The following is a 23325-nucleotide window of genomic DNA, read 5'->3' on the forward strand; positions in this document are numbered from 1 at the left end:
TGTCGTCCGGCCTGGATCCCTGGGTACAGGATATTGTGTCCCAGGGGGTACATACTGGAGTTTCAAGAAACCCCACCTCGCCGATTCTTCAAATCAGGCTTGCCAGCTTTACTGACAGACAGAACTGTCCTATAGGAAGCTATGCAGAAATTGGAAAAGTCAGAGGTCATTGTTCCAGTTCCACCTCATATGCACAATGTGGGTTACTATTCAAACCTTTTGTGGTACCGAAACCGGATGGTTCGGTCAGACCAATTTTGAACTTGAAATCGTTAAACCCTTATCTAAGGAAATTCAAATTCAAAATGGAGTCTCTGAGAGCGGTGATCTCGGATCTGGAGGAGGGGGAGTTTCTGGTATCCCTAGATATCAAGGATGCGTATCTCCACTTTCCGATTTGGCCTCCGCACCAGGCTTATCTCAGATTTGTACTGTTAGACAGTCAATGTCTGTTTCAGGCGCTGCCATTCGGTCTCTCCACGGCACTGAGGGTGTTCACCAAGGTGATGGCAGAGATGATGGTTCTCCTCCGCAGACGGGGAGTGAACATAATTCCATACCTGGACGATCTGCTGATAAAGGTGTCGTCCAGGGAGAAGCTGTTGCAGTCCGTTGCTCTCACGACTCATCTGCTCAGGGAACATGGTTGGATCCTGAACCTCCCAAAGTCACATTTGGAGCCGACAAGGAGATTGCCTTTCCTGGGGATGATCCTCGACATGAAAGTGAAGAGGGTGTTTCTACCGGTGGAGAAGGCGAGGCGTTGGTGATACAATCAATGGTCCGGGATGTCCTGAAGCCAGCCGGGTATCGATTCATCAGTGCATTCGTCTTCTGGGGAAGATGGTTGCCTCTTACGAGGCTCTGCAGTTCGGAAGGTTTCATGCTCAAATCTTCCAACTGGATTTCCTAGACAAGTGGTTGGGTTCTCATCTACATATGCACCTGAGGATACCGAAAGCAAAGATTTCACTCCTCTGGTGGCTACAAATGCCTCGCCTTCTGGAGGGCCGCAGATTCAGGACTGGATCCTTCTAACCACAGATGCAAGTCTCCGGGGTTGGGGCGCAGTCACTCAAGGGGAAACCTTCCAAGGAAGGTGGTCAAGCCTGGAATCCAGTCTTCCAATAAACATTCTGGAACTAAGAGCTGTATACAACGGTCTTCTCCATGCGGCTCATCTTCTGCGAGATCGACGCATTCAAGTGCAGTCGGACAATGTCACAACGGTGGCCTACATAAATCGACAAGGCAGAACAAAGAGCAGAGCTGCAATGTCAGCGGTATCAAGAATCCTCCTCTGGGCGGAAAAGCATGCGTTGGCACTGTCAGCAATTTTCATTCCGGGAGTGGACAACTTGGAAGCGGACTTCCTCAGCAGACACTATCTCCATCTAGGAGAGTGGGGCCTCCATCCAGAGGTGTTCACGGAGGTGACAGATCTTTGGGGAGTTCCTCAAATAGACATGATGGCCTCCCGCCTCAACGAAAAACTTTGGCGTTATTGCTCCAGGTCAAGAGACCCGCAGGCAGTGGCGGTGGACGCCCTGGTAACTCCTTGGGTGTTCCAGTCAGTGTACGTGTTCCCTCCACTTCCACTAATTCCAAGGATCCTAAAGCTCATAAGGAGAACAAGAGTTCATGCAGTCCTCATTGCTACGGACTGACCAAGAAGGGCTTGGTACGCCGATCTTCTAGATTTACTGCTGGAAGATCCAAGGCCTCTTTGGGAAGACCTGTTGCAGCAGGGACCGTTTGCTTATCAAGACCTACCGCGGGCACATTTGACAGCATGGAAGTTGAACGCCAGATCTTAGCTCAGAAAGGCATTCCGAACAAGGTTATTCCTACCCTGATGCAGGCTAGGAAAGGAGTAACGTCTAAACCTTACCATCGCATTTGGAAAAAGTATGTATCTTGGTGTGAGGCCAAGAAGTTTCCTACAGTTGAGTTTCAACTGGGATGGTTCTCCTCTTCCTGCAAGCAGGAGTGGATATGGGCCTGCGGTTGGGATCCGTAAAGGTCCAGATTTCGGCCCTATCCATTTTCTTCCAGAAACAATTGGCTTCCCTCCCTGAAGTTCAGACTTTTTTGAAAGGGGTTCTGTACATCCAGCCTCCCTTTGTGCCGCCTACGGCGCCCTGGGAACTTAACCTGGTGTTACAGTTCCTCCAATCGGATTGGTTCGAACCTCTACCGGAGGTTGAGGTCAAGTTTCTCACGTGGAAGGCTCACTTTGTTGGCCTTAGCTTCTGCTAGCCATGTCGGAGTTGGGGGCTTTGTCTTGTAAGAGCCCATACTTGATCTTCCATGAAGATAGAGCTGAGCTCCGGACACGTCAGCAGTTCCTTCCGAAGGTTGTGTCAGCATTTCATATCAACCAGCCTATTGTGGTGCCAGTTGCGACTGACTCCTCAATTTCATCAAAGTCCTTGGATGTTGTAAGGGCTCTGAAAATCTGTGAAGAAGACTGCTCGTCACAGAAAATCGTACTCTGTCTTGTATGATCCCAAGAAACTTGGGTGTCCTGCTTCTAAGCAGACTATCTCTCGTTGATTTTTCAATCGGGTTAGCTTGGTTTGCCTTGTATGTGTGAGACGGTGTGAAGCTCGCCACTATCTGTAAAATCCTTCTCTCGAAGTTGTCCGTCTCCTCGGGCATAGTTTCTATACTAAGTCTGGTAGGAGGGGCATAGAGGGAGGAGCCAGCCCACACTCTCAAACTCTTAAAGTGCCAATGGCTCCTAGTGGACCTGTCTATACCCCATGGTACTGTGGACCCCAGCATTTTCTACGGACTACGAGAAAAGGATTTACCGGTGGGTAATTAAAATCCTATTTTTAGAAGCTTTGGTAAATTTACTCCTAAGGAGGATATCCAATTAGAAGTGAAACGGGTGCGAAAAGCGGCCCTTTAAAAAAAAAAAAAAAATTCCGATGTTTTACCGATATTGTTTTTACAGGCTATCCAATTTGGTCGCCTGTAAAAAAAAAAAAAAAAAAAAAAAAAAAAAAGTAAAATATAATATCTCTCTGAACTCTTTTCGGGAGAAACGGCCCCAGTTTCACATGAAACTGGAGCGGTTTCTGGGGATTTGGTTTCGCCTGCATGAGGTGGATGAAACAAAATCCCTAATAAGCCGCATCTTGCGGCTTATCGGGGTTAATTATCGTGACTAATTGGATATCGCCCTAAGTCTCTCTGTAAATCTTTACATAGTGCTGTATTAAAGATATGTTATTTTCTTGCTGTTTACAGCGCAAGATATGGAGAGCATGGGAGATGACGACGGGTGGGAATTTGTTAACCTGGGGGACCAGCAAAGTTTTGGCATTAAAACTGCTGGACTTGAAGAAAAAGCAACTGCATGTCAAATGCTGGTAGGTATCAGACACGCACAGTTGTCTTTTTATTTTGTTTCTCATTGCATTCAAACTCCTAAAAACATTGTAGGTAAAGGGGAGAGATGATGCAGCTTTTTACTTGATTTATGTATGTGATAGACATTTGTATGGTAGTGGTTTGGCTTTGGGTTGTGCCTGATGTTCCAACTTATTGCCTGGTAAACAGAAATGGGGAATTACTGCACAGCTAAAACTTTGCCCGAAGCTAGTCTGTTAATGCCGCAAGGACCCAGAGAGTGCGCTTAAAGTGGATTTTTCCTTGCAGCCTCAGGAGCTGTGAGGAAAAATCTACTTTAAGTGCACTATCTGAGGTTTAACATGCTGATTAAACCAGAAGCTATGAGTTGGCCGTGGGTTTACTGGGCATTAAACTGTGACCTTTAGCCACATAATGCACACTGGCTAATGAAAAGTGCAGTTTGAGTGCTCAAACAGAACCGTTTTAAGCAACAGTTTAATTGCAAGTCCAAAACAATTGAATTGCCTTCAAAGTGTTACAGCTACATTATTTGGGATTGGACTATATGAATGCCAGCCTTTGGGGATGGAAGCAGTCACACTTTTTAGTGCTCTTTTCATGGGTCCATATTTCTCCACCACTCATTAGTTTAGTGTGCTTATATTGTTGTGCTATTAGGAAAGAATTGTATGGAAATTTCTTTGCTGATTGACCTTTGTTTTTTGTATATAATACTTTGTTTCTTTATACCTCCAGGTTTGTTATGCTAAAGAACTGAAGGAAGGATTTGTAGAATATACTGAACAAGTAGTAAAACTAATGGTTCCTCTGCTTAAATTTTATTTTCATGATGATATCCTTTATAAACAGTTGCTGCTAAACTTGACATATATAATGTGAAATACTTTGAAACCTACACTGTACTTGGATTGATGTCTGTTTTGTAAAACTCACGTTGTCTATAACACATATAAAAAGATACAAGGAACCTTTTTCTCCTTAACACCATTGTACGTGTAAGAGTTGCTGCTGCAGAGTCCATGCCACTGTTGTTGGAGTGTGCCAGGGTACGCGGCCCTGACTACCTGACACAAATGTGGCACTTCATGTGTGATGCGCTCATCAAGGGAATTGGAACAGAGCCAGACTCAGATGTTCTGTCCGAAATAATGCACTCTTTTGCCAAGGTAAAGTTTCTGCACTTGTTCATTTCTTATTTTCTGTAAAAAACACTTTTTATATAACCACCTAAGCCTCAAATGCAAGTTAAATTATTTGAAATGATCAGTAGTATCAGTAATACATTTTTATTGAAGAATTCGTCAAGGAACTTGAAGCTTAAAACACATAAGGAAATGGCGTGGTAAACTGGTTTACAATCGGGAAGACAATGGAAAGTTAAACTTTTCTCTTGGTGTAGAAAGTGTGGGTTTGTGATGAGTGCGGCAGCAGTCTTCCTGTATCCTCTGCTGCAGTGTGTGCTGGGCTGGGGGCACAGGTTGCTGTGCTGCCACTTCTCTGTGCCCCTGTTCCCTTTCTGCCCCATTGCTCTGTGCCCCCCTCAGCTTCTTTGCACTCATGTTGTATGTGGCCTGGGTCCCAGTATACCTGCCCCCCCTCGTACAGTGAGTGTAGAAGGACGTGTCTGGCGACATCACTGGGAGTTCGGGGCTAACAGCAGCCATTTGCTCCCTGTTCAGTATGCACGGTGCTGCCTGTTGGGGGGACTTGTGGACCCGGGCACTGCAGTGCTTACATGTATTTAAGATTTAGTAGGGTTCTCAGTAGACTGTGGCTTGACATTTTTTGAATCCTAATCCTCTATACAATATTTTCTTTGCAGTGCATTGAGGTAATGGGTGATGGTTGTCTGAACAATGAACACTTTGAAGAACTTGGAGGCATACTCAAAAGCAAATTAGAAGAGCACTTTAAAAACCAGGAACTAAGACAAGGTATACTTCCAGATGCTGTTGTAGAGTGATGGTAGTATACACTTACATTGATTTAAAGCAGGGGTGGGGAACCTCCGGCCCGCGGGCCGTATAAGGCCCGCAAAGCCAACTGATCCGGCCCAACCACCCGCTGAGGTGTGTGACAGGGGAGGAGAGCGCAGCGTGCGCCTCTCCTGCCCCTTTGAGCTCAGTACGGCCGTGGCGGCGTGTGTCATCTGCAGGGAGGAGAGCGCAGCTACAATATGTCCACTGTCCAGCGGCGGCGTGTAGGATCTCAAACCAGCCGCCGGTTCGCGAGCCAATCAGAGCTTGCGGACCGGCAGCCAATCAGGAGCCGCGCTGCCGGTCTGTGAGTTCTTATTGGCTTACGAACTGGCGGCTGGTTTGAGATCCTACACGCCGCCGCTGGACAGTGGTCATAGCTGCGCTCTCCTCCCTACAGATGACACCCGCCGCCGCGGCCGGACTGAGCTCAAAGGGGCAGGAGAGGTGCACGCTGCACTCTCCTCCCCTGTCACACACAGCAGCACAAAGGGGCAGGAGAAGGCCAGCAGCAGCGGTGAGCAGGGCGGGGGCATATCTGTATCTGGCACTGTGGGGGCATACTGTATCTGGCACTGTGGGGGCAAACTGTATCGGGCACTGTGGGGGCATACTGTATTGGGCACTGTGGGGGCATACTGTATCGGGCACTGTGGGGGCATACTGGGCACTGTGGGGGCATACTGGGCACTGTGGGGGCATACTGGGCACTGTGGGGGCATACTGGGCACTGTGGGGGCATACTGGGCACTGTGGGGGCATACTGGGCACTGTGGGGGCATACTGTATCGGGCACTGTGGGGGCATATCTGACACTGGTGGCATATCTGTATCTGGCACCGTGGGGGCATATCTGTATCTGGCACCGTGGGGGCATATCTGTATCTGGCACCGTGGGGGCATATCTGTATCTGGCACCGTGGGGGCATATCTGTATCTGGCACCGTGGGGGCATATCTGTATCTGGCACCGTGGGGGCATATCTGTATCTGGCACCGTGGGGGCATATCTGTATCTGGCACCGTGGCAGCATATCTGTATCTGGCGGTGCACTACTGGCGGTATATGTGTATCTGGCGGTGCACTACTGGCGGCATATCTACTGGGGCATAACTACTAGGGGCAGGCTAATTTTAAGTTGATCATTTTTGTATGGCCCCCGAAGGATTTTATAAATGTCTAAATGGCCCTTGGTAGAAAAAAGGTTCCCCACCCCTGATTTAAAGCATGGGATTTTGCAACACTGTGTATGCACCAGTCAGTAGGTGTCTGGCATTCAGTCACAAGTTTTATCTGTGACTTGTGAGGAAAAAACTCCAGTATTGTTAGATATAGTTTCTGATTAACATACATGGTGGTATTGTTTTTTTCCCCACTTTCCTAATTGAAAACTCTGTCTGGGCCTGTATGACATAAATTAAAGATTTAATTGACCCTTGTACTAAGAGGAACTATCTACCCTGAACAAAATGTACAGTGTAATAAAGTAAACAATTTTATAAAAAAATTATGTAGACCCCTAATGTGAATTTGACAGACCTTTGCAAGTCAAAGGCACTTTTCATTTTCTGCAGTCCTTTTATATGGTGTGCAAGTCTTTTTTTTTTTTTTTTTTTTTTTTTTTTTTTGCATAGTTGTACAGGTTAAATTGCAGACTTCCACTCTGATTAGCTTTATCAGAATTTGCTCCATTTAGTCTCTGTAGATTGTAGTGCCTTAAATTTTTATCCATTTGAGATTTAATACAGCAGTGGGTTCTCATCTCCAACTCCCAAGTCCCCCTAAGATCCCCCATGTGGAAACTGGCACAAACGTTTCACTAACAGTTAAACGGAGACTTTGCCAGTATAATAACATTAGGTATCTCCAACCCCATTGGAGGGGGTGGAGCTACATCAGCGGGACCTGAGGCGTTTTGGCGCCTTCCTCTACTTACTGCAGCCACAGACAGCACACACAGCGCTACCTGATCCTCAGTCATGCTGGATATCTGGTACAGGGTGTAGCAAAGGGGGAGAGCAGCTTCTGTACACTATATACATCCTATTTAGGATAGAAATTTAGTGTTTACAGTATAATAGCGAGCTGACAGCCTCATTGGGGCTGTGCAGCTCAGGATGTGCTGGTGTCCTCTGTCTCCTCTCACATACCGTAGGGCAGGCTTGCAATATCACTGTATGTGTATGTTGTGCTTACTGTGAAACATGGGTAAACACAAACTATGCAGTGTATGTCGCACCAGATTCTCTCCATTGTCTACTGATTCTGTTTCATGTGAGCAATGCAGTCAATCTTCACAAATCCGTGAAGGGGCTGGGGGAGAGGGTCCAGAGCCCCACTGGTTAGGGTCTCTTAAATCTATGATGTCAGATGTCATCCCAGCTCACTGCTATTGTGCAGAAGACTCGGCTACTACAACAAACATTTTGCAGATTTAGCTGCTAGGGCAGATGTACAGCGCGCCCCCCCCCCTCCTCATGCAGAGCCAAAGAAGCGTGAGTTACCTGCTCTACTCTGATACAGATGAGGATTTACAGGAGGATGGGTATGACCTGGATCCCGTTAGTGGGGATCCTGATTCTGTTCAGAGTATTGAACCCCTAATTCTGGCTATACGTGACATGTTAAAGCTCCCTCTAGAGCAGTGTTTCCCAACCTCGGTCCTCAAGGCACACTAACAGTTCTGGTTTTAGTGATATCCAGGCTTGAACACGTGACTTAATTAGTACTGCAGTTATTTTGATTTAACCATCTGTGCTGAAGCCTTGATATCACTAAAACCTGCACTGTTGGTGTGCCTTGAGGACCGCGGTTGAGAATGACTGCTCTAGAGGATGCTGCGTCACAGCAGTCCTTTTTCTTTGTACAAACAAAAGCCTGTCCCTTACCCTGAATTTACAGAGTTAGATTACCTATTCAAACAGCAACAAAGGTAAGCAACCGTGCGCACCCTCTTCGTATATAGTCCTAAAACGGTCTGGGTATAATACCACAGGAATTTGTCGAAATGTTACACTAATTCCGTATATTAGGAATGAAAATATTACAGTCCCGGTCTGATTCGGTCTCAAAAGTGGGCTCCAAATGTCCATTCTTTTATCTTAATTGTTCAAGTCCTCTCCTTTCTCTCGATAGTGGGTCAATTTCATATAAACCCCAAAAATAGAAGAGAAAGAAGATATATAGTGTAATACAGTTTTATTCAATAGTTTCACACACAAAAATGTATTAAAATGCAACAGAATTTTGCACAATAAATCCACCAAGGACTAGGCAAGAAAGCGTACCGGATAGATGGGGGTGTCATATGATATCCACCCAACTAAGCATGATGATATCTCACGGATACCTCCCGATCTTTTCAGGTGCCGTGTTCTCCTCTGGACCTGCAGTATCCAAAAGGTGTAGTGCCGGTTATGCTGCAATCTCCCAAATCAGCTCACCAATGCGTTTCTGCTCCCTGGGGAGCCTTTATCAAGGTGTAAGGTGGAATGAAACTGGTTGGGGTATTTATCCCCACCAGAGTGATCTGATTGGTCGAGAATGTGCCCAGCCTAATTAGTGTCTAATCTTATTAGTTTCTCACAATTTCATCCTATCCTTATGAAGTATCATTAAAACGTTTCATAATTAGCCTCCCTTGAGTATTTCAGGATCCCAAAACGTGTTATAAGGAGCTTTTTGCGGCGTGCGTTCCAGCTCCCTGGAACGCACGTCGCTTCCTGTATCCGCCCGCGCTGCTCTACAGCTCTCGCCAGCGGCGGAAGTACGTCCGTGGAATGCATATCACTTCCACGTTCCACGGTACGCAATTCGAACACCTCCTCCTAAAAACCTTCATTCTGTGCAAATACAAAATGATTCTCTCACAGTAATACATAAAGTGCAGACATGCATTCAAATACATATGTAGGTTAAAAACAATACAAAATTTAAAACCTCTTAAATTACTAGGGAATATAAAATGTTAAAAAGTGGAAAAATACATGTATGCGGTGATTTCTACAATTAAATTCTTAAAACCAAGGATAATAGTGATTATTTTTTTTTAAAAGGACTTGGAAGCGATGGAATACACTGGTTACTAAATTGTAGAAACCATTTCAGTTCAAAATCAAGATATAAACCCTTTGGAGCCCAGTGTCCCCATATCGTAAATCCATTTCATCTCTGTTTGTGCTAAAACTTCTTCCACATTTCTTTTCCTCCAATGATTATTTATGATTTTTATACCTATCAAGCTTTTTAGAGACCTATAATTACATACGTGTGTCTCTTTAAAATGGTTCGATACGGAATGATTTAGATAGCCTTTTTTAATATTTCGCAGATGCTCTGCCCAACGCTCTGTCAGGGGTCTAGATGTTCGGCCTATATATTGCAACCCACATGTACACTCTATTAAATATATACAATTTTTGGTATTGCATGTTATAAAGTCTAAAATACAATAAGTTTTACCCGTTGTATTTGAATGGAACTCTTCAATTTTACTTGGTTGGGCGGTGTGGTGTCTGCACATATTGCAGAGTCCACACCTGTGAAAACCTTTAGTTCTAATTCTTCCTGATTTTTTTGGACCAATAGCACTTTTCACTAACTTCTGTTTCAAATTAGGTTTTGATGGTAAAATATTATTTAAAATGGGATCCCTATTTAACAAATGCCAATGTTTATTAAATATTTTTTCAACCTCTTTATATTGGCTATTAAAAGATGTAATAAAAGGTAGGACTATATCTTCCTTTTTATCTTTAATATTTTTAAAAGATCATCTCTTTTTATAGCCCCTATTTCCTCAATGTACTTATTCATCGTCTCCCCATCATATCCTTTCGCCACAAATTTCTGTTGTAGACTTCTGGACTGGTTTTGGAAGGTTTCGAGATCTCTGCAATTACGCCTCATTCTTCTAATCTGACCCCTAGGAACATTTTTAATCCAATTGCGATGATGGTTACTCTTTGTAGAAATGTAGGAATTGCTATCTGTTGGTTTAAAGAAAGATTTTGTTTTCAAAATTCCTTTTTCTATGTACACTGTAAGGGCTAAAAATTGTATTTCAATGGGACTGATATTAAATGTTAAAACTATGTTAAAATCATTAACATTTAAAGATGTGCAAAATAAATTTAGGGATATATCATCACCTTCCCATATAAAAATATCATCGATAAAATGGTACCACAACCTGATGTTCTTCAGAAAGGGATTGTCTTCTGCCCAAATGTTTTCATCTTCCCATAATCCCATAAAAAGGTTCGTGAACGCGGGGGCAAACCGTGTGCCCATGGCAGTACCCGTTTGTTGATAAAACCTTCTACCCCAAAAAATTATTATTTAAAATAAACTTAATACTATCTAAAATGAACTGGACTTTCTTTTCTTCTAAATTACTTTTCAAAAGATGGTACTCAGTAGCTCTCACTCCTTTTCCGTGATCAATGATTGTATATAAGCTACTGACGTCTGCAGTTCCTAATATAAAATTCGGCTGCCGTTTTATTTGTTCTTATTTTTGAAGGATATCCCCTGTATCCTTAATACAGGATCTTAATTTCAGAACTTCAGGTTGAAGGTGGTGGTCCACAAAATGAGACCGATTCGATGTTACAGAATTCGTCCCCGCCACAATAGGTCTTCCTGGGGGGATCTTCTAGGTTCTTGTGGATCTTCGGTAAGACATAGAAAACAGGAAGAACCGGGTCTTGTACATTAATGTAACTCTCTTCCTTTACTGTGATTACTTCTTCCATTTTGTATTTCGAGGTTAGGTTCTTCAATTCCTTTTCAATACGTTCATTAGGATTACTTCTCAGAATAGTATATGTATCTTTATCATTTAATTGTTTCTTAATTTCATTATCATACTTCTCTGCATCCATAATGACCACCCCACCACCCTTATCTGCGGGTTTAATAACTATATTTTCATTTTCACTCAAGGATTTTATTGCTTATCTCTCGTTTAGAGAGATTTTGGCTTTTACTCCATTTTGATGGAATCTCTTCTAGATCAGCCATAACTGCCTTGCCAAAACTTTCCACAAAACATCCTCGATTGAAGGTAGGGTTGAAGGTGGACTTCGGGCGGAATAGGTCCTTTTTTGCAGTACTTTCGCATTTCTGATTAATGAAATACTTAAGTGATACTTTCCGGATAAATTTCTGAATATCTAAATAAGTTTCAAACTTATTCAGTTTGTTATCCGGAGCAAATTTCAATCCTCGCTCGAGCGTACTTGTTTCATCTATTGGCAGAATGTGTTTACTTAAGTTGAATATTTTTGTTTTTTCAACTTCTTTTTCTGTATCCTTTATCATTTTACTCTCCTTCTTTTTTTGTTTTTCCTTTCCCTCGCTTGCCCCTTTTTTTCTTTTCTCTTTTAAAAACGAATACCTTTTGTAGCGACTCCCGCTCCGCCCTAAAAAAATCTTCATTATTCAAGATTTCGAATCTCTTCCTGGTTTGCGGTGGTGAATAATTCCTTTCTCGTCTATTCCTATTCCACTCGTCTTTTATATAGAACCCATTGTTCTATAAGATCTTTCTTTCCGTCTTCCTTCACCATTGGGTCGCCTCCAAGTTTTCTGGATATTTCTTTCTTTTGAATAATGGTGGGTTCTTCTAGTTCCAAATAATGCTTGATCCCGTTTATTTGTACGTCCCATATATCTACTATTCTCCTTTTTATAATAATTCTTTGATCTGGGTGTAGGGCTGGGTATATATCCACGAAGGGGTTCCTCTATTTCTCTGACGTCCTAGTGGATGCTGGGTACTCCGTAAGGACCATGGGGAATAGACAGGCTCCGCAGGAGACTGGGCACTCTTTAAAGAAAGATTAGGTACTACATCTGGTGTGCAATGGCTCCTCCCTCTATGCCCCTCCTCCAGACCTCAGTTAGAATCTGTGCCCGGCCAGAGCTGGATGCACTTACTGGGCTCTCCTGAGTTCACTAAAAAGAAAGTATTTGTTAGGTTTTTTATTTTCAGTGAGATCTGCTGGCAACAGACTCACTGCTACGTGGGACTTAGGGGAGAGAAGCAAACATACCTGCTTGCAGCTAGCTTGTGCTTCTTTGGCTACTGGGCACCATTAGCTCCAGAGGGATCGAACACAGGGCCCGACCTCGATCGTCCGTTCCCGGAGCCGCACCGCCGTCCCCCTTGCAGAGCCAGAAGACGGAAGATTCCAGAGGAAATCGGCGGCTGAAGACTCCGGTCTTCAATAAGGTAGCTCACAGTACTGCAGCTGTGCGCCATTGCTCCCATAGCACACCACACGCTCCGGTCACTGGTGGGTGCAGGGCGCTGGGGGGGGGGGGGCGCCCTGGGCTGCAATTTGTATACCTTCCTTGGCAAAATGCACATAATACAGTTCTAAACTGTATATGTGCCTAATCCCCCGCCATAAATATTATTAAAAAAGCGGGAGAAGCCCGCCGCTGAAGGGGCGGGGCTATCTTCCTCAGCACAGCCAGCGCCATTTTCTCTTCACAGCTCCGCTGGAAGGACGCTCCCCAGGCTCTCCCCTGCAGTATACACTATGGAAAGGGTAAAAAAGAGAGGTGGGGCACATAAATTTAGGCACAAATTGTGATAATAAGCCGCTATTGGGGGAAAATTCACTTTGTAATAGTGTAAATCCCTCTGTTATATAGCGCTCTGGTGTGTGCTGGCATACTCCCTCTCTGTCTCCCCAAAGGACTTTGTGGGGTCCTGTCCTCAGTCAGAGCATTCCCTGTGTGTGTGTGCGGTGTGTCGGTACGGCTGTGTCGACATGTTTGATGAGGACGCTTACGTGGAGGCGGAGCAGGTGCCGATAAGTGTGATGTCTCCCCCTGCGGGGCCGACACCAGAGTGGATGGATATGTGGAAGGCATTAACAGACAGTGTCAACTCCTTGCATAAGAGGTTCGATGACGTAACAGCTATGGGACAGCCGGCATCTCAGCCCGCGCCTGCCCAAGCGTCTCGGAGGCCATCAGGGGCTCAAAAACGCCCGCTACCTCAGATGGCAGACACAGATGTCGACACGGAGTCTGACTCCAGTGTCGACGAGGATGAGACAAATGTACAATCCACAAGGGCCATCCGATGCATGATTACGGCAATGAAAAATGTGTTGCACATTTCTGACATTAACCCGGTTACCACAAAAAAGGGTATTATGTTTGGGGAGAAAAAGCAGCCAGTGACTCTTCCCCCATCTGATGAGTTAAATGAATTGTGTGAGGAAGCGTGGTGTTCCCCAGATAAGAAACTAGTGATTTCAAAGCGGTTACTAATGGCGTACCCTTTCCCGCCAACGGATAGGTTACGCTGGGAGACATCCCCTAGGGTGGACAAGGCGCTCACACGCTTATCAAAAAAGGTGGCACTGCCGTCTCAGGATACGGCCGCCTTAAAGGAGCCTGCAGATAGAAAGCAGGAGGCTATCCTGAAGTCTGTGTATACACACTCAGGTACTATACTGCGACCTGCTATTGCTTCAGCATGGATGTGTAGTGCTGCAGCAGCATGGTCTGATTCCCTGTCGGATAACATTGATTCCCTTGACAGGGATACTATTTTGCTAACCATAGAGCATATTAAAGACGTAGTCTTATATATGAGGGATGCACAGAGGGACATTTGCCGGCTGGCATCTAGAATTAATGCAATGTCCATTTCTGCCAGGAGAGTATTATGGACTCTGCAGTAGACAGGTGATGCTGATTCTAAAAGGCACATGGAAGTTTTGCCTTATAAGGGTGAGGAATTGTTTGGGGACGGTCTCTCGGACCTCGTGTCCACAGCAACAGCTGGGAAGTCGACCTTTTTACCTCAGGTTCCATCACAGCCTAAGAAAGCACCGTATTATCAAGTACAGTCCTTTCGGCCCCAGAAAGGCAAGCGGGTCAGAGGCGTGTCCTTTCTGCCCAGAGGCAGGGGTAGAGGGAAAAAGCTGCACAAGACAGCCAGTTCCCAGGAACAAAAATCCTCCCCTGCTTCCACTAAGTCCACCGCATGACGCTGGGGCTCCACAGGCGGAGCCAGGTGCGGTGGGGGCCCGTCTCTGGAACTGCAGCGACCAGTGGGTTCGCTCACAGGTGGATCTCTGGGTTCTACAAGTGGTATCTCAGGGATACAAGCTGGAGTTCGAGACATCTCCCCCTCGCCGTTACCTCAAATCAGCCTTGCCAGCTACTCCCAAGGAAAGGGAGGTAGTACTGGCGGCAATTCACAAGCTGTACCTCCAGCAGGTGATAATCAAAGTTCCCCTCCTTCAACAGGGACGGGGTTACTATTCCACAATGTTTGTGGTACCGAAACCAGACGGTTCGGTAAGACCCATTCTAAATTTGAAATCCTTGAACCCTTATATAAGGAAGTTCAAGTTCAAAATGGAATCGCTAAGGGCGGTTATTGCAAGCCTGGAAGAGGGGGATTTTATGGTATCACTGGACATCAAGGATGCTTACCTACATGTCCCCATTTACCCACCTCACCAGGAGTACCTCCGATTTGTGGTACAGGACTGCCATTACCAATTCCAGACGTTGCCGTTTGGTCTGTCCACGGCACCGAGGGTATTTACCAAGGTAATGGCCGAAATGATGATACTCCTTCGAAAGAAGGGAGTTATAATTATCCCGTACTTGGACGATCTCCTTATAAAGGCGAGGTCCATGGAACAGTTGTTGGTCGGAGTAGCACTATCTCAGGAAGTGTTACAACAGCACGGCTGGATTCTGAATATCCCAAAGTCGCAGCTAGTTCCTACGACGCGTCTGCTGTTCTTGGGTATGATTCTGGACACAGAACAGAAGAAGGTGTTTCTCCCGGAGGAGAAGGCCAAGGAGTTGTCATCTCTGGTCAGAGACCTCCTGAAACCAAAACAGGTATCGGTGCATCACTGCACGCGAGTCCTGGGAAAGATGGTAGCTTCTTACGAAGCAATTCCCTTCGGCAGGTTCCATGCAAGGATCTTTCAGTGGGATCTGTTAGACAAGTGGTCCGGATCGCATCTTCAGATGCATCGGTTGATCACCCTGTCCCCGAGGGCCAGGGTGTCTCTGCTGTGGTGGCTGCAGAGTGCTCATCTTCTCGAGGGCCGCAGATTCGGCATTCTGGACTAGGTCCTGGTGACCATGGATGCAAGCCTCCGAGGTTGGGGGGCAGTCACTCAGGGAAGAAACTTCCAAGGACAATGGTCGAGTCAGGAGACTTCCCTACACATAAATATTCTGGAACTAAGGGCCATTTACAATGCCCTAAGTCAAGCAAAACCCCTGCTTCAAAACCAGCCGGTGCTGATTCAGTCAGACAACATCACGGCGGTCGCCCATGTAAACCGACAGGGCGGCACAAGAAGCAGGATGGCAATGGCAGAAGCCACAAGGATTCTCCGATGGGCGGCGAATCACGTGATAGCACTGTCAGCAGTGTTCATTCCGGGAGTGGACAACTGGGAAGCAGACTTCCTCAGCAGGCACGACCTCCACCCGGGAGAGTGGGGACTTCATCCAGAAGTCTTCCAGCTGATTGTAAATCGTTGGGAAAGGCCACAGGTGCACATGATGGCGTCCCGCCTCAACAAAAAGCTAAAAAGATATTGCGCCAGGTCAAGGGACCCCCAGGCGATAGCTGTGGACGCTCTAGTGACACCGTGGGTGTACCAGTTGGTTTGTGTTCCCTCCTCTTCCTCTCATACCAAAGGTACTGAGGATAATAAGAAAGAGAGGAGTAAGAACTATACTCATCGTTCCGGATTGGCCAAGAAGAACTTGGTACCCGGAACTACAAGAAATGATCTCAGAGGACCCTTGGCCTCTGCCGCTCCGACAGGACCTGCTACAGCAGGGGCCCTGTCTGTTCCAAGACTTACAGCGGCTGCGTTTGACGGCATGGCGGTTGAACGCCGGATCCTGATGGAAAAGGGCATTCCGGTTGAAGTCATTCCTACGCTGATAAAAGCTAGGAAGGATGTGACAGCAAAACATTATCACCGCGTATGGCGAAAATATGTTGCTTGGTGTGAGGCTATGAAGGCCCCAACAGGAATTTCAGCTGGGTCGATTTCTGCACTTCCTACAGTCAGGAGTGACTATGGGTCTAAAATTGGGATCCATAAAAGTCCAGATTTCGGCCCTGTCTATTTTCTTTCAAAAAGAACTGGCTTCACTGCCTGAAGTTCAGACGTTTGTCAAGGGAGTGCTGCATATTCAGCCCCCTTTTGTGCCTCCAGTGGCACCTTGGGATCTCAACGTAGTGTTGGATTTCCTAAAATCACATCGGTTTGAGCCACTTCAGACCGTGGAGTTGAAGTATCTCACGTGGAAAGTGGTCATGCTTTTGGCCTTGGCCTTGGCTTCGGCTAGGCGTGTGTCAGAATTGTCGGCTTTGTCATGAAAAGCCCTTATCTGATCTTCCATATAGACAGGGCAGAATTGAGGACTTGTCCCCAATTTCTCCCTAAGGTGGTATCAGCGTTTCATTTGAACCAACCTATTGTGGTGCCTGCGGCTACTCGGGACTTGGAGGATTCCAAGTTGCTGGACGTAGTCCGGGCCCTGAAAATCTATGTTTCCAGGACGACTAGAGTCAGAAAAACGGACTTGCTGTTTATCCTGCATGCACCCAACAAGCTGGGTGCTCCTGCTTCTAAGCAGACTATTGCTCGCTGGATCTGTAGCACGATTCAACTTGCACATTCTGCGGCTGGACTGCCGCATCCTAAATCTGTACAAGCCCATTCCACGAGGAAGGTGGGCTCTTCTTGGGCGGCTGCCCGAGGGGTCTCGGCTTTACAACTTTGCCGAGCTGCTACTTGGTCGGGATCAAACACTTTTGCAAAATTCTACAAGTTTGATACCCTGGCTGAGGAGGACCTTGAGTTTGCTCATTCGGTGCTGCAGAGTCATCCGCACTCTCCCGCCCGTTTGGGAGCTTTGGTATAATCCCCATGTTCCTTACGGAGTACCCAGCATCCACTAGGACGTCAGAGAAAATAAGAATTTACTCACCGGTAATTCTATTTCTCGTAGTCCGTAGTGGATGCTGGGAGCCCGTCCCTAGTGTGGACTTCTGCAATACTTGTATATAGTTATTGCTTAACTATAGGGTTATTGTTCTGAGCCATCTGTTGAATGAGGCTCAGCTATTGTTCATACTGTTAACTGGGTATAGTTATCACAAGTTGTACGGTGTGATTGTTGTGGCTGGTATGAGTCTTACCCTGGATTCCAAATCCTTTCCTAGTAATGTCAGCTCTTCCGGGCACAGTTTCCCTAACTGAGGTCTGGAGGAGGGGCATAGAGGGAGGAGCCAGTGCACACCAGATGTAGTACCTAATCTTTCTTTAAAGAGTGCCCAGTCTCCTGTGGAGCCCGTCTATTCCCCATGGTCCTTACGGAGTTCCCAGCATCCACTACGGACTACGAGAAATAGAATTACCGGTGAGTAAATTCTTATTTTTTTCTACGTGTTCCCCATTTTCACTTTCCCCATCTCCTACATCCTCTGTTTTCTTCCCTTTCCCTTTTATCTCTAATATACTTCCTCTTTTTCCTTAAAATGATTTCTTTTTCTTTCTTAATAACCCTAGATTCAATTTTCCTTTCAAACGCACTATATTCCTCAATGTCTCTATAGGGTGTGAGATCTTTGGTGAATGTATCTATTTGTCTTTCTAATTGTTCTAAATTTTTCTTTCTTGTACAATTAACCCCCATTAGAGCCATTGAACAATCTTCTAATTTTTTTTCCCACTTAAGGTAAAACTCATTGCTTTCATTTTCAGAGGAAGATTTCTTATCTATTTTCAAACCTTTCGGTATAAGTTTTTCTGCTATATATTTTTCTAGAGTTGTAGCCTCCCACCATACTTTACTTTCTCGGATGAGAACATACTCTAATTTCCACATAATGATTTCAGCTTCCTCTATAGTTCCTGAATCTGTTTTACTCTCACTTTCACATTCATTTGGTTCGAAAACTGAATTAAGCAAAAGTTTTCTTTGATCCCTTTAACCAAGCATGGTGCAGCTAGTTTTTTATATGGGTACACAGATTTAATACAGCAGAAATTTAAAAAACAGCGCCCCAACTCAAAAGTGCAGCAACAGAAGCGAAGGTGATCCCAACCACCACAAATACTCGAAATAGCAACAACGGTAAGCAACCGTGCGCACCCTCTTGGTATATAGTCCAAAAACCTCCTGCCAGGCTACCTGTGTCAGGCTATCCGAAAGTTCTTCCAGTCCCACGTCATTGTTCCAGTACCACTACCGCAACGCGGCAAGGGGTTTTACTCATCCGGTTTGTGGTGCCGAAACCGGACGGTTCAGTCAGACCCATTTTGAATCTAAAATACTTGAATCCTTACTTGAAGATGTTCAAGATGGAATCCCTGCGAGCAATGATTGCAGGCCTGGAAGAACAGGAATTTGTGGTCTCCTTAGTTATCGAGGACGCCTATCTCCATATTCCGATTTGGCCGCCTCATCAGACGTACCTGCAGTTTGCCCTACTGGACAATCACTTCCAATTCCAGGCACTACACTTAGGCCTGTCCACAGCCCGAGGGTATTCACAAAGGTGATGGCAGAGATGTTCCAACTCCGGGTCCAGAGGGTCAATGTGGTTCCTTATCTGGACAATCTTCTGATAAAGGCACGATCCAGGGAGCTTTTGTTGCTCCATATCGACCGCACCATCCATCTTCTGTCAGACCATGGGTGGATTCTCAACTTACAGAAGTCCCACCTGGAGACAACTCTGAGGCTTCTGTTCCTGGAGATGTTGCTGGATACTGTGGCACAGAAGGTGTTTCTACCAGAGGACAAAGCAAAAACACTTCAGGAGATGGTCCGCATGGTGCTCTGACCTACTCGAGTGTCCGTCCATCTTTGCATACGAGTGTTGGGAAAGATGGTTGCCTCATACGAGGTGATCCAGTATGGGAGGTTCCATGCCAGAACATTTCAGTTGGATCTCCTGAGCAAGTGGTCCGGAGCGCACCTAGAGATGCACCGGATGATTCGGCTGTCACCTCAATCCAGGATTTCTCTCCTGTGGTGGTTACGGTACTCCAATCTCCTGCAAGGCTGGAGTTTCACGATTGGACCCTCCTCACGACGGATGCGAGTCTACGGGGATGGGGAGCTGTCACCCAAGGGGCGCAGTTCCAGGGCAGGTGGTCAGCCCTCAAGGCCCTCCTTCCGATCAACATTCTGGAACTTCGGGCGATCTACAATGCTCTGCTTCAGGCCTCTCCTCCGCTCAAGGATGACGCGATCCAGGTACAGTCAGACAACGCCACGGCTGTGGCGTATATCAATCTACAAGGAGGGACAAAATGCAGAGCCTGCATGCGAGAGGTGTCAAAAATAGTCCTCTGGGCGGAAAGAAATGTAAGAGCAATGTCTGCAATCTAAATTCTGGGTGTGGACAACTGGGTGGCGGACTTCCTGAGTCGTCACGATCTCCACCCCTGGTGGAGTGGTGGCTCCACCATCTGGTGTTCCAGCAGATCGACCGGTGGGGTTGCCCACAAATAGACATGATGGCTTCTCTGCTCAACAAGAAACTACCCTGGTATTGCTCACAGACCAGGGACCCTCAGGCGAGGACAGTGGACTCTCTGGCGTTGCCTTGGCTGTACCGGCTGGTTTACCAGTTTCCTCCGATTCCATTGCTCCCAAGGGTGCTAAAGTGGATCAGGAATCAAGGAGTCCAGGCAATTCTGATTGACCTCGGAGGGCGTGGTACTAGGATCTTCTGGACATGTCCGTTGAAGACCCTTCGCCTCTTACCACTAAGGAGATCTTCAACAAGGACCGTTCGCCTACCCGGACTTACGGCGTCTTCGTTTGACGGCATGGAGGTTGAGCGTAACATCCTAGCTCACAAGGGCCTTTCCAAGAAGGTTATTACTACCATGGTTCAGGCCAGGAAACCTGTGACGTCAAAACACTATCTGGAGATATGGCTCTTGGTGCGAGGGACGCATGTATCCGCCTGCGTAGTTTCACTTGTGATGTTTTCTACGTTTCCTGCAGGCTGGTGTTGATAAGGGCTTACGTGTGGGTTCCATTAAGGTCCAGATTTCAGCCCCCTCCATTTTCTTCCAGAAGAAATTGGCAGTGTTGCCAGAAGTTCAGACCTTCTTGCAAGGGGTACTCCACATACAACCACCTTTTGTGCCTCAAGTGGAAGACGGTGATGTTACTGGCCCTGACTTCTGCTCGACGTGTCTCAGAATTGGGGGCCTTATCGTGTAAAAGTCCGTACTTGGTCTTTTACGAGGACAGAGCGCAGCTCCGGACAGGACAGTCTCCGCGTTTCACCTGAATCAACCTATTGTGGTTTTGTTCAGTTCTGACGCTTCTGCTCCTCCGGAGGCATTGGATGCTGTGTGTGCCTTGAAGATCTATGTCAAGCGCACAGCTCAGGTTAGAAAAACGGATTCCTTGTTCGTGCTCTGATGCGCAGAAAAAGGGTTGCCCTGCTTCAAAGCAGTCCATTGCTCGTTGGATTAGGCTTACTATCCAACAGGCCTATGTATTGGCAGCCTTATCTGTTCCTAAGTCTCTGAAGGCCCACTCTACGAGATCAGTGGGTTCTTCCTGGGCAGCTGCCCGTGGAGTCTAGGCCTCACAACTTTGCCGAGCTGCTACCTGATCGCGGAAGAACACCTTTGCGAAGTTCTACAAGTTTGATACCCTGGCCCAAGAGGATACCTAGTTTGGGCAGGCAATGCTGCAGCAGTCTCCGCACATTCTGAAAGCTTTGGGATTTCCCCATCGTACTAGATTTCCCCAATATCCCTTATAGATGCTAGAGACAATAGGATTTCAATACCAACCGGTAAATCCTTTTTGCATAGTCCATAAGGAAAATTGGGAGCGCGCCTCAGTGCGTTTGACTTTTCTGCAGATTATTATGTGGTTACCTGTTCAGCTGTTATTGTTCCCAGCTGTTGCTGGTTGTTGTATGTTAGTGGTGTGCTGGTTTGTAAATCTCACCACTCTTTATCATATTTCCTTCTCTCATATGTCCTTTCTCCTTCGTGCATGTGTTTACCTATAACTGCCTGTTAAAGGGGGCATAGAGGGTAGGATCCAGCACACCCAGTTGAAGAAATTTAAAGTACACTGGCTCCTTTGGACCCCGTCTATACCCATCATACTAGATTTCCCCAATATCCCTTATGGACGACGAGAGAAGGATTTACCGATAGGTATTCAAATCCTATTTTTTTCTAAGACGTTGGTAATAGGAAAATATTTACTATACCCTGAAATGCTATGAAGATTATGAGCTTGGTAAGATTTTCTCAATTTACTTATGTTTTTTTTTGGTTAGTGAAAAGACAAGATGAAGACTACGATGAAGAAGTTGAAGAGTCCTTGCAGGATGAAGTATGTTTGTTTGCTTTTGTAAATATGTTGACTGTTGCAATTATTAGAATTGCAGTCCCAAATCTGAAAATAAACCCTCTTTGACTTAATTTTTCTAAACTTAAGGGCCCTACACACTTCGTTCATATCTTTCAGTGTGTAAGCACAAACAATGAATAATGCGCGGCCCGCGCTTGTTCGTTGTTGGTGCCGGCTCGTTCATACCTGCAGGCCAATATGGACAGTCACGTCCATATTAGCATGCAGGGCTGTGGGGCCGGGAGACGGGGAGTGTGAAAAAAACTTCACTACACCCCCCCCCCCCCCCCGGTCACCTCCCATCCCGCTGTGTCGTCCGCCAGCCGTATTGGCTGCCGGGCAGCTCTGCAGCCAGTCGCCGAGTGTGTAGGGCCCATAACTTACGTATGCATGCAGTGTACATGCTTGTAGGATATGTATCTGCTATTAAGCTTAGGATGTATATTTGTATACTACAATTACTGTATATGTACAGGTTGAGTTTCTGATATCTGAAATGCTTGGGACCAAAAGCATTTAGCCCGGGAGGTTGTAGCGGGATGGAGGAGATGTTCCTGGTGAGGGAAATGCTGCGAAGCCGCGATGGCAGTCATTGGCTATTAACACTAGATAACGTCAGGCTGACTGAAATATTTTGTTTTTCTCTGACGTCCTAGTGGATGCTGGGGACTCCGTCAGGACCATGGGGAATAGCGGCTCCGCAGGAGACAGGGCACAAAATTTAAAAGTTTGACCACTAGGTGGTGTGTACTGGCTCCTCCCCCTATGACCCTCCTCCAAGCCTCAGTTAGGTTTTTGTGCCCGTCCGAGCAGGGTGCAATCTAGGTGGCTCTCATAAAGAGCTGCTTAGAGTAAAAGTTTTGATAGTTTTATTATTTTCAGTGAGTCCTGCTGGCAACAGGCTCACTGCAACGAGGGACCTAGGGGAGAAGAAGTGAACTCACCTGCGTGCAGGATGGATTTGCTTCTTAGGCTACTGGACACTAGCTCCAGAGGGACGATCACAGGTACAGCCTGGATGGGTCACCGGAGCCGCGCCGCCGACCCCCTTGCAGATGCCGAAGTAAGAAGAGGTCCAGAAACCGGCGGCTGAAGGCTTTTCAGTCTTCATGAGGTAGCGCACAGCACTGCAGCTGTGCGCCATTGCGCTCAGGCACACTTCACACCGGCGGTCACTGAGGGTGCAGGGCGCTGGGGGGGGCGCCCTGGGCAGCAATGTTAATACCTTTCTGGCTAAAAAGAATACATCACATATAGTCCATGAGGCTATATGGATGTATTTCACCCCTGCCAGGTCTCAGAATAACCGGGAGAAGAGCCCGCCGGAATAGGGGGCGGGGCCTATCTCCTCAGCACACAGCGCCATTTTCCTACACAGCTCCGCTGCTAGGAAGGCTCCCAGGCTCTCCCCTGCACTGCACTACAGAAACAGGGTAAAAAACAGAGAGGGGGGGGGCATTTTTTGGCGATATTATATATATTTAAGCAGCTATAAGGAAACAACACTTATATAAGGTTGTTCCTATATAATTATAGC

The 23325-nt window shown here is 46.3% G+C and overlaps 1 protein-coding gene across 1 annotated transcript in view; it reads left to right on the forward strand.

The window, feature by feature from the left end:
- IPO5 (importin 5) overlaps positions 1-23325 on the forward strand; it is a 187478-nt gene that overhangs the window by 150472 nt on the left and 13681 nt on the right. The window contains exons 17-21 of the mRNA XM_063953056.1: positions 3259-3380; positions 4120-4216; positions 4378-4550; positions 5207-5318; positions 21715-21770. Of these exons, the coding sequence (XP_063809126.1) occupies positions 3259-3380; positions 4120-4216; positions 4378-4550; positions 5207-5318; positions 21715-21770 (560 nt within the window). The remainder of the gene's footprint in view (positions 1-3258; positions 3381-4119; positions 4217-4377; positions 4551-5206; positions 5319-21714; positions 21771-23325) is intronic.

This window comes from Pseudophryne corroboree, chromosome 2 (assembly GCF_028390025.1).
Source record: "Pseudophryne corroboree isolate aPseCor3 chromosome 2, aPseCor3.hap2, whole genome shotgun sequence".
NCBI lineage: Eukaryota > Metazoa > Chordata > Amphibia > Anura > Myobatrachidae > Pseudophryne > Pseudophryne corroboree.